This window comes from Balaenoptera acutorostrata, chromosome 7 (genome assembly GCF_949987535.1).
Source record: "Balaenoptera acutorostrata chromosome 7, mBalAcu1.1, whole genome shotgun sequence".
Taxonomy (NCBI): Eukaryota; Metazoa; Chordata; class Mammalia; order Artiodactyla; family Balaenopteridae; genus Balaenoptera; species Balaenoptera acutorostrata.
The window spans coordinates 66,254,998-66,267,273 of NC_080070.1; the positions used below are offsets into that span (position 1 = coordinate 66,254,998).

Consider the following 12,276-nt stretch of genomic DNA (forward strand, 5'->3'; position numbering starts at 1 on the left):
TGCGTTGGGTCTGTTGCTGCGCACAGGCTTTCTCTAGCCATGTTGAGTGGGTTCTACTCTTTGTTGCAGTGCACAGGCTTCTCATTGTGGTGGCTTCTCTTGTTGGAGAGCATGGGGTCTAGGCACGCGGCCTTCAGTATTTGCAGCGTGCGGGCACAGTAGTTGCGGCATGCAGGCCCTAGAGCATGCAGGCTTCAGTAGTTGTTGCGTGTGGGCTCAGTAGTTGTGGCGCATGGGCTCTGGGGTGCACAGGCTTCAGTAGTTGTGGTGCACGGGCTCGGTAATTGTGGATCGCGGGCTCTAGAGCACAGGCTCAGTAGTTGTGGCTCACGACTTAGTTGCTCTGCGACACGTGGGATCTTCCTGGACCAGGGCTCAAACCTTTGTCCCTTGTGTTGGCAGGCAGATTCTTAACCACTGCACCACTAAGGAAGTCCCTGGTCTTTGTTTTAAAGTCTATTTTGTCTGATATGACTATTGCTACCTTCGGTTTCTTGTCATTTCCATTTGCATGAAGCACCTTTTTCCATCCCCTCACTTTCAATCTATATGTGTCTTTTTCCCTAAAGTATTTCTCTTGTAGGCAACATATTGTAGGTTCTTATTCTGTTATCCAATCTGCCACTCTCTCTCTTGATTGGAGCATTTAGTCAGTTGACATTTAAAGTACTTATTGATGATTATGTATTTGTCATTTTAAACCTTGTTTTCCGGTTGATTTTGTATTTTTTCTTTGTCCTTGTCTTCCTTTTGATTTTCCTTTTGTGGTTTGATGGTTTTCTTTTGTATTATGCTAGAGTTCCTTTCTTTTTGGTTTTTGTGAAGCTGTTGTATGTTTTTGATTTGTTATCCTGGTTTTCAAGTATGCTAACCCATAACTATACCTACTTGCTTTAGACGGGTAGTCATATAAACTCAAACACATTCTAAAAGGTCTACCTTTTCTTACTTCCCTCCCCAACATTTTGTGATTTCGATGTCCTATTTTACATCTTCATGTTTATCCTTTTGCTGTTCATTGTAGTTATAATCGCCTTCACTGAATTTTTTTCATTGTTTTTTATTCTGTGTACTGGCTTATTTAAGGGATCTTCAGTCCTCTTATGTATGTGCCTTTCCTGTTGTGATTTTCCCTTTCCTGTAGATTCTTACTTCTTTTCTATTTAGAGAAGACCTTTCAATATTTCTTTTAGGATTGGTTTACCATTGCTATATTCTTTTAGTTTTTGCTTGTCTGAGAAATTCTTTCTCTCTCCTTCTGTTCTAAATGATAATCTTGCCTGGTATCCTAGGTTGCATGTTTTTCCCTTTCAGGACTTTGAATATATCTCGTCACTCCCTCCGGGCCTGCAAAGTTCTGTAGAGAAATCAGCTGATAGCCTTATGGGAGTTCCACTGTAACTCACTGTTTTTCTCTTGCTGCCTTTATAATCCTCTCTTTAACTTTTGCCACTTTAATTACGATATATCTTACAGTAGGGCTGTTTGGGTTCATCTTGTTTGGGACCTTCCGTGCTTCCTGTACCTGGATATCTGTTTCCTTCTTTAGGTTTGGGAAGTTGTCAGCCATAATTTTTTCAAATATATTTTTGATCCCCTTTTCTCTTTTTTCTCCTTCTGGAATTCCTGTTATGTGTAGATTGTCATGCTTTGTATTATCCCATAGATCTCATATATTGCTTTTATTTTTTAAATTTGTCTGTCTGCTGTTCTGATTGGGTGATTTCTGTTATTCTGCCTTCCAGATCACTTATTCATTCTTCTACATTCTTTAGTTTGCTATTTATTGCCTTTAGCTCAGTTTTCACCTCAGAAATTGAGTTGTCTAATTTTGATTGGCTCCTCTTTATGGTTTCTAGTTCCTTGTTACAGTGATCTACATTTCTATTGATAGTCTTTCTTAATTCCTTCAGCATTTTTATTACCTCCTTTTTGAAATTGGGGTCTGGTAGACTGGTGAGGTCTGTGTCATTGTTTGTTCATTTAGGGGGATTCTATTGTTTTTTAAGTTGGCAGTAGTTCCTCTACTTTTTCATTTTACTTATATTTCTCTGACTCTATGAATTTAGGAGAAACAGTTATCTACTGTAGTTTTAAAGGGCTGTTTTTATGTGTGAGTGACCCTGTGTAGACCATGTGAGTCCAGTATTGTTGGTGCCAGGGTTGTTTTTGGTATGGATGCTTGCCAAGTCTTTCCTCGGGGTGTGCTGGCCCTTGTCTCCTTGATAGACGGTGTGTTCGGTGTTTTGGTGACCAGAGCCTGTGCTGGATGTTGGGCAGGGCCTCCTCTTTGCCCTGTGGTTCTCACAGCCCTGTTGGGGTTAGGGTCTTCTCCCCAGTTGTTGGAGTAGAGGCCCCAGATCCAATTCTGAGCTGTGGTGTGAGATAGGTGGGACTGGAGTGCTCCCTCTGGGAAAGGAGCCACTGCGTGTTCTTCCCCAGGAGCTGTCTGCCAGGATGTGTGACTGTGATGCTGCCTGTCACCTGGTGTGTGTGCCCACAGAAATCACTGTTGCTGCCGCTGCACTCAGGGGCCACCTCCACTACAGGAGCGCTAGTAATCAGTTCAGATTTCAGCCCTGCCTCCACGTGAGCGCCCACGAAATTCGCAAAACCCATGGTGGCAGAAGCTATGCCCTGCTGTGAGCACACTGATAATGAGGCTGCTATGGTAGATCCACACCTCTCCCTTACTGAGTTGACAGTGGGGCTCCCGTGACAGATCTGCCGTCCATCCTGCACACGCCCCCTGTTGTGGCCCAGGCCACACTCCAGGACCTTCGGGCTGTCTCCCCACAACCAAACTGGTTCCTCTCCCTAGGTCTGTCTGCTGAAGCCCAAGTTTCAGCACCTAGCCACTGCACACACCAGAAGGCACATATCTCCAGCTGTGCTGGTCTCTCTACCCTGGGGAGCTGCAGGCCAGCTCCCACACTCTCCTCTCCAGCCTCTGAAGCTCCCTGTGTGTTTCAGCACATTTCCCAGCTGGTGAAGGAGGTTCCCAGGGGTGCAGGTCCTGTCCCGATTCCTCCTCTTCTCCCTTTCCCCTTCGTCTTACCTGGTTACGTAGGGATCTTTCCAGCAGCTTTGGTTGTATGAGATCTTCTGCAAGCTTGCAGTAGGTATTCTGTAAGAATTATTCCACATGTAGGTGTATTTTTGATGTATTTGTTAGAGGAGGTGAGCTCCACATCCCTCTACTCCGCCATCTTGATCTCCTCCACCCAAATTCTTTTAATATATATAAAATGCCTTTTAAATCTGTGTTGCATTAAACTCCTCATTGTATTGTGAAGGATAAACAAAATGCTATCACATCCTATTGAAGAGGGCACTTCTTCCACAATGGCCAGTTCCAGTATCAATGGCTATTGCTTATATTAATAAATAAATAAAATATGCTACATATAAGTATTTTCCAGCTTGTATAATGAACTCAGTTATTGCTGAATAATTTCTAGTCATAAAACAGTGCATGTATGACTGGAAATTTTAATGAGCCAATCACTGATTTTTATACAACCTAGAAATTTCTTAGCTATGGAACTATAATTTGACTGGTGAGCTTGCATATCAAACATTTTTAGACTTTATTTTTGCCTCATTTTTGCTTGATGGAATTTTTTTAACTCCTGGAAATTTAAACCTGTATGTGTATGTTTAAAACAAAAAATAAAACAACATAAATTTAGAAATGTCTCTTCTCCTTGAGTACCTGTGGGAAAAGTAGAGGTTCATATGTATTGTCTTCAAATATTAGTACATTTAGGATTTTTGAAATGTTACATTTAGTGAATAATAGATGATTTATGCAAAAATACTTTCTAAAGAGCCTCTTTAAATGTTATTTCTTAATATACCATAATCTTTTAATTCATATACATTGGACTTGTGCTATTCTCATTTGAAAATATACTTATATTGTCCCCTTATGGAATTTGAGGGGTTTTGTTTGTTTTATTTTTCTCTATAGTCAGTACTGACTACCCACCAACTTCAAAAGCAGGTAGCATTTTTTCTTCCAGTTTAATTGAGATATAATTGACATACAGCACTCTATATGTTTAAGGTATACAGCAAAATGATTTGATTTATACATCGTGAAGTGATTATCACAAGTTTAAGTGAACATCTATCATCTCATATATGCATAAAATTAAAGGAATAGAAAAAAATTTTTTTGTGATGAGAACTCTTATGATTTACTCTCTTAACAGCTTTCATATATAACATACAGTGTTAATTATAGTTATCATGTTGTACATTACATCCCTAGTGCTTATTTATCTTATAAGTGGAGGTTTGTACCTTTTGACTACCTTCATCCAGTTTCCTCCCCATTCACTTCTCCTCACCCCACCCCCAACCCAAATGTGATCTCTTTTTCTATGAGTTTGTTTTTGAAATTTAATTGACCTCCAATACTGTTAGTTCCTGTTACATAACATTCAGTATTTCTATATATTTCAAGGTGATCACCATGATAAGCCTGGTTACGTATGTTAGCATACAAAGATATTACATAGTTATTGACTATATTCTCCACACTCTACATTTCATCAAAAGCAGGTAATATCTTTTAAACCAAAGTGTTACAGATGAAGGAAAGTTAGGAGCCTCTAATGTTCATTTCCAGCATACACTTCTATGCTTATTTCCTAGATATTAGTCTGCCAGAGAAGGAAAATATTTTTACCTTTAAGATCATAAGTTCCACAGGGGTTATCAAACATAAGCCTTATACAGGAACTCATCTGTCAGAGAAGAGTGTGATGGTATTCTTAGCCCCAGCAGGTTAGCACCATATCTTAAATACCTAAAAATTCATATTATGAAAGTTATGCTTTTCTTCATGTTTATGAGAAGATATAAGCTTATAGAATTAGGTTTATGCTCATTAAGTGTCTAACCTAACTCACACTTACCATCCATCATTCATTTTCTTTTTTCTAATCCTATTTTGCCAGACTCTTACCTCCCACTCACTGTTCTTCCTTTCCTTTCCTATAAATATGCCCTCCCTAGATGACTGTACCAGTCCTTAGGGCCTTCCTTCCCAGGTCATAGAGATTCTCTTGATCTGAAATCATACATGGGAAATCCAAAGTCTTATTTTTAACTGTCCCATTTCCATGCCACCAAAAGCCACCACAAAGAAGTAAAAAGTAACAGGAGGAACTAAAGACTTAGAAAAGCAAACCTACTCTACTAGATCTGCTCCAGAATCACAAACTGAGAGATAAGTGATTGCTCAACAAATGAAATAGAATTATTCATATATACTCATACATGAAATTAGAAATTTATTACTGTCCTTTTATCTATCTACTTGCTATTAAAATAGAAGGCCATGATTTTATAATATTAGGTAATGGGATATTTCTTTGATTAACTATCTTTTGAGTCACTAAGTAGAGAAAAAAGGTAGAAATTTACAAAATAGCTCCATTTTGTTTAACGACTTATGTGTTTGAGCTAGGTTTACTAAGAACATCCCAGGTTACTTTAATTTTACAATGTAGCCCTAGACTTTTTTTTTTTTTAATGTATCTATTTTATTTATTTATTTTTGGCTGTGTTGGGTCTCCATTGATGCGCACGGGCTTTCTCTAGTTGCAGCGAGCGGGGACTACTCTTCGTTGAGGTACGCAGGCTTCTCATTGCAGTGACTTCTCTTGTTGCGGAGCACAGGCTCTAGGAGTGCGGGCTTCAGTAGTTGTGGCACGTGGGCTCAGTAGTTGTGGCTCACAGGCTCTAGAGTGCAGGCTCAGTAGTTGTGGCGCACAAGCTTAGTTGCTCTTGTGGGATCAACCCTTGAACCCTTGTCCCCTGCATTGGCAGGCGGATTCTTAACCACCAGGGAAGTCCCAGACTTTCTAATTAAATATGCAACTTCTGTCATAAGAAAAGAACCTCTTATGCTTTTTACTGTGAATTTAATTAAGCATTTCTTGTAAGTTCATTTCAGTATCTCTCATGGCCCACTGAAGTTGAGATTCAGTTGTAAAATAGTAGATTAATTGCCTTTTGTATTAAATGAAATAAGAATCTCAAATATGCAACATCAGGAAATTTAATTGTGGTCTTCAATTGCTTATTCAATGCACTGGAAAACTGAATACAGAAGTACAGAAAAAAGGGCCAAAGGTTGTTAAATGTAGCACATCACACACATTTTGCACTTTACTTAATGATCCAAGTGTTTATTACTATGAAGTAAATGCACCATTTAAAGAATTAGAGTGGAATTGTAAAATGTTAAAAACTCTAATTAATTTTAGTCTGAAGCATGCAGCATGCTCATTTTTGCCTAAAACATTTTCATTATCGTATTTTTCCAGTTATTAAGAAAAATTTTTTCCTTATTGTGCAGCACTAGCATATTTTCTGTATTAAAAGCACAATCTTAAATGCCATTGAGAGTTATATCTGGTATATGTTTGTTTTTTCTTTTTAAGTTTATTTATTTTTGGCTGTGTTGGGTCCTTGTTGCTGTGCGTGGGCTTTCTCTAGTTGCGGCGAGCGGGGGCTACTCTTCGTTGCGGTACGCGTGCTTCTCATTGCGGTGGCTTCTCTTGTTGTGGAGCACGGGCTCTAGGCACACAGGCTTCCATAGTTGCAGCACGTGGGCTCAGTAGTTGTGGCTCGCGGGCTCTAGAGCACAGGCTCAGGAGTTGTGGCGCACGGGCTTAGTTGCTACGCGGCATGTGGGATCTTGCCGGATCAGGGCTCGAACCCATGTCCCCTGCGTTGGCAGGTGGATTCCTAACCACTGTGCCACCAGGGAAGTCCCTCTGGTATATGTTTTAAATGAATAAAAGAGAGTAGTTTTTGACCTCAGATCAGAACAATATATTATATATTGCTTTTCTATACTTAGTCTACAACTAACAGAACAGGTTAAGTGTGTCTTCATATTTTTCACCAAAAGCTGTGTATATACTACAGTTTTAAAAGGACCATTATTAAAGCATACAGATAATTTCAACTATTAATTTGAATCCAATTACAGTAACTTTTCTCTGATTAAAGGAATATTTAAAATCTAAAGAAAATATCATAAGAAAATAGAAATATTTTAAGTTAGTACTTAGTTGTACCTTCTCACTTTATTTTACTGTTTGTACCACCATGTGTCATTGTCTGCTGTGAATAGCAAATTCTGTAAAGTAAAAACAACTGACATCATTCTCTTTGAAAACAGACTCCCATTATGCTTACTTATTTCTGGAAATAAAGCTTATGTTTTCTAATTGTGAAAGTAATCTGTGCTCAGAGTAGAAATGTAAGATGAATGCATGGAAGCACAGACAAGAAAATAAAAATTAATAGCATCACCATTATAAACATTTGAGGTACTTAAGGAATTTTAAATAGAAAAATGGAAAGCAAACAGTTTATTTTAGCTGTGTATTTTTAATGTAGAGGCGACAGTTACCTTGAATATTCTTCCACATAAAATCTTTGTGCATACGTCACACTTACTTTGAATTTAGAAAACTTTCATTAAGTAGTTATTTCTATTTTGTTTTTTTAAATCTTTTTATTTTGAAATAATTTTAAACTTACAAAAAGTTGCAAAAATAGCACAGATAATTCCCATTTGCCCTTCATCCAGCTTCCTGTAGTGTTATCATCTTCTACTGTTCAATTATTTTATAGAGTGTTTATCTGATGTTTTCTCCTTACTAGATTTAGGTTCATGCATTATTGGGAAGGGTACCACAGACCAGAATTAATGTGCCCTTTTTAGTGCATCTTACCAAAGAGTTAATGTTAATATGTATTACTGGTAATGTTAACCTTCATCATTTGGTTTAGGTAGTGTCTGACAGATTTCTCCACTCTAAAGGTACTCATAAAGTCACCTTTAAAGATATAATGAAATAATGGGGAAAGTTTGTCCCTTTGTTTAATCCAACCTTTAAAAGAAATAATTTAAAACTTGACAGTCTGTAGGGTAAATACAGAGTCATCTGTATTCATAGACTAATTTGAGTCCAGATATTACCTGAACAGTAGAAATTCCAGCTGCTAAAATAATTGCTCTTTGTTTGGAGTTGGTTACTTCAAGAGAAGGAAAAAGCAGGGTGGATAGGTTTTATTAATTGACATCAATTCTTTGAACTGTTATGAATCAAATTTGTAAATAAGGAAAAATAGAGGGCCTCCTCTTCCAGATTGATGCTGCAAGCTGAGTAGTATTTAAACAGACTCTTCTGGGTTTTATTTGGTGGTAAAAGGAATCTAGTTTAGATTAAAATGGCAATATTTTTACTTCTCTGTTATAATAACTCTTTTAGTCTCATGTTGCCACCTGGAGCATTAGCCCATAATTACATGGTCCATGTGTGCTTAGAAATTTTCATTCTCCTCACTACAACAAGGCTGTCAGTGTACAAAGAGCAGGAAGGCCAAGGAACCACATTTAACTATTTGGCATTATGAGCGTTATTGTTATGTGCATATTCCTGAAATTCCACATGTAACTAGCAGATCTGCAAGGTTGCTATAATCAACATGTTTTCTGGAGTATAAATTAACAAGCTTAAACATTAAGAGGTAAACCTGTCTGCTTTCCAGCAGCCCCAAAGGGTACATTTTCTTGTTGGCTGCTTCAGAACACTTCATGAAACAAATGTCAAACTTGTCAGGGCTGTCACTAAGAAAATGATCCGTGTAGCAAGGTCTTCTTTCACTGGGAAAAAAACAGATGTCTTATCTTAGCAAAGAGTGACAAAAACTACCATCTATCAGAAGAAAATTTTGCTTGCCTTTAATATCCAGTAGTGAAGAAATACTTTGGTAAAAAAACTTCCTTTCTTTGCAGTTTCATTCATTATGCATTCACTTGTGAATGATATTTGATTTGCTGCCTGAGCTATTTTAATGATTTTATTAATCTTGAACTGTTATAAAGTTCTTATAAAAATTGATGTCTATAGAGAATGGGCTTGAGGACACGGGGATGGAGAAGGGTAAGCTGGGACGAAGTGAGAGAGTGGCATGGACATATATACACTACCCAAATGTAAAATAGATAGCTAGTGGGAAGCAGCCGCATAGCACAGGGAGATCAGCTCGGTGCTTTGTGACCACCTAGAGGGGTGGGATAGGGAGGGTGGGAGGGAGAAGCAAGAGGGAGTGGATATGGGGATATATGTATATGTATAGCTGATTCACTTTGTTATACAGCAGAAACTAACACACCATTGTAAAGCAATTATACTCCAATAAAGATGTTAAAAAAAAAATTGATGTGTAAACTTAGAAACACAAATTAGCACTTCCAAAAAAACAAAAAGAAAAAAACAAAGCAACTTCTAAAATTCTTTCTGGAGCTTTATTATATCTAATTCCAATGTTTTATTTACAATGATTAAAGTCTTTTGCTGTTATTTTTATTATTTTGATGATATTATACCATAGCAGTTACGATGTGTTGGACTCTAGCAGTGGATTAAATGCCTTCTCTGCCCCTCCATAATCCTTTTCTGTATCCAGATCACAGCTATTCTTATACAAAGGAAGAAAGAGATTGTATCTTGTTAACTTACACAAATAGTTTAAAGGCATAGAAAGGCAAGATATTTTAAGACATTTTCTCTGCATAAAGAAACTTTTGTACCTGTCCTGAACAGGAGGCAGTATTAGAATAGACATGCATTTATTAACTATACTTTATTACTAAGAATAATTCAACAACGAAAAGACTGACATTATATGAAGAATGTTAGTTAATTATGAAAGTAAATATTATAGATACTTCGTAGTCCTCAGGATCATCAGGGTAACCAAGCTTGTTAAACCAGTAAGTCATATTGCTGTGGGAACTTAGCAGACTGTCCACATGATAAAGCCTCTACTTTTTTTCAAAAATTAAAGAATATGAATTTGATAAGGGTGATTTTGGCTTATGATATTTCAAATATTTTTGCTTATTTCTGTTTTCAATAATGTTTTAGTAAATTCAGAAGTGTAACTACTGGATAAGGAAGGATATTATGCTTTTCCAAATTACAGACCTCTCTTTTACTCATTTTTTATTCCACTGTTTCACATAGTACAGGAAACATTTATTGGACCCCCCTATATACTAAATGTGCCCTGTTAGGTGGTAGGAATATAAGATAAAGAAGATAAAGCCCTGCCTTGAACAACATATAAACAAATTCAGTGCTACCTAACAAAAATTTCTTGCCACCTTTACCTGCTGTTTTAACACTTTCTGTCAGTGTTTCACTGACAGAAGAGGACAGTGGAAAGTGTGGAATAGGATTTGCTTTTTATTGGGTTGTAATTAAAATGTAATCTCTAGAGACTCTTATCTTAGACTCTTAAAGTGGAAACTACCTGTTAATTAATAGATTTTCAAGAGTCAATTGAATATAATATCTCTATTCAGTAGAGACAAATTGGAAAAAAAAAAATTAAACAGCACACAGTGGCTATTATGCTTAGATAAATAAATTAAAATTACATTGCCAAAATTGAGAGTCAGAAACCCCATTCCTTGCAGCCAACATATCTAATGATTCAGCTTGATTGATAATATTGATAATTTCTCTGCTTTCCTGGTGTTGACAAAGGCTAAATCACAGGTGCTGTTGAAATTTAGAGACAATGTATGTAAAGGAAGCTTTCTCCACCTTAATGTTTATGGGCAAGGGTGTGGTTTTTTGTGGAAAACAAATATATATATATATTTGTTATATATACTATAACATTTAACATATATATATGTTATATATATATATATAAAACATATATAAATATATATGTTTTATATATATATAACATTAACATATAATATATATTTGTTTTATATATATATATATATATATATATATATACTTTGATTTGCATTTACTTAATAAAGTCAGTTTACTAAGCAAAGCTCAATAATTATTTAATTGAATTTGGTTTTATAAAAAGATACGGAGATGCAGGGTGATGTGTAGTGATATTGATGTTATTACTGCTGTCCAGAGATACTTAAGAAATTAAGCTACTCATACTTTAATTAACTCAGTAAAGAGTTAGTGTTTTTTACTTCCATTAATAAAAATGAAAGGCCTATCAGAAATATTAGGAAAGCAAGACTGCTTTGTACTTAGGTGTTGTTGAAGGAACATATATGATGAGATGGGTTATAAAATGTAAGATGAAAAATTTTCCAGATTCTCATGATTTATACTTTGGAGGTCACCATTTAATATTGAACACAAGATACACTTCATTCCTATGGAAGCAGACATTATGATGTCACTTTATTTATTCACCATGTTCCACAGGAACCTGCTATGAACTATGAGGCCACCACTTAGAATCGAAACTGGAGAAGAATGTAAGCGTTCTGTCGCCTCACGTGCCCATTTTAGAGTTTCCTATTTTAGAACTGACTGATCTTCAGATAACATGGTGGCCACAAGTAATTGGAAAATTGGCAGACCTGTCAAGAAAGTATGCTGGATGAGACCAAAATGCCATGCTGGGTACATAAAATGTCTCAGAAGTTAAATTTACTGTTTTTTTAATCAAATAGTGAAGTAAAAATATCTGATTGACCCCCTACAAAGGACACTTTTTAGCAGCAGGTGTTTTCAAAATTAATTCTTAGGTCATTGATAAAATAAGTTGTTTTTAAAAACATACAGAAATTTTTACTCAATGTGTAGTATAAAACAGGTACCCACTGTGAATGTTAATGTTTAAATGTTGCATAATTGTGCCATTTTGTTTATAGCCTTTCCCCTACGATTACTGGAGTCATGATAGTTAATTCTTCAGAGAAATGAAGTTAAAGTGTATTAAGTATAGGTGATAAAATGCCCTGAAGTTTATATTTTAATGTTTTCTAAAATTTATTTCACAGGAAGATGAAAATGAAGCTGAAAGAAAAAATACATCTCAGGAGCTCAACATGGAACAGAAAAATCCAAAGAAATAAAGGATTTTCTGCTGTGTTTTGAAAAGTTTGCAACTTATGTAGTAGCAGATGAAATTTCTAATTGTAAAATGTTAAATTGTAAAATCTAATTTGCAAAATGTTCTCAATAAAGTCGTTGAAAATGAAATAGGAACGTGCGTTTGGAATTTGTATTTTTTTAAGAGCGATTTAAACTTTTATATAAAAGTTAGACCGTTAAAATATTTTTTTAAAATTCTTTACTGAAATTTGAGAATAAGAGACAGAATTTTATCTGTAACCCGTGTTAACACATGTGGATGACTTAAAAAAAAAAAACTCTGAAAGTCTTTTCCCCTTACAAGCCT

The 12,276-nt window shown here is 36.1% G+C and overlaps 1 protein-coding gene across 4 annotated transcripts in view; it reads left to right on the forward strand.

Annotated features, from left to right (window-relative positions):
- The window catches only part of PHF14 (PHD finger protein 14), a 207,456-nt gene extending 195,394 nt beyond the window's left edge, over positions 1–12,062 (forward strand). For 3 of the 4 annotated variants that reach the window (XM_057550199.1, XM_057550200.1, XM_057550201.1), the window contains one exon: positions 11,876–12,062. In XM_057550199.1, coding sequence (XP_057406182.1) covers positions 11,876–11,950 — 75 coding nt within the window. In that variant the 3' untranslated portion in view covers positions 11,951–12,062. The remainder of the gene's footprint in view (positions 1–11,875) is intronic. The other variant, XR_009008864.1, reaches the window with a different exon arrangement.
- Positions 12,063–12,276: the final 214 nt, after the last annotated feature.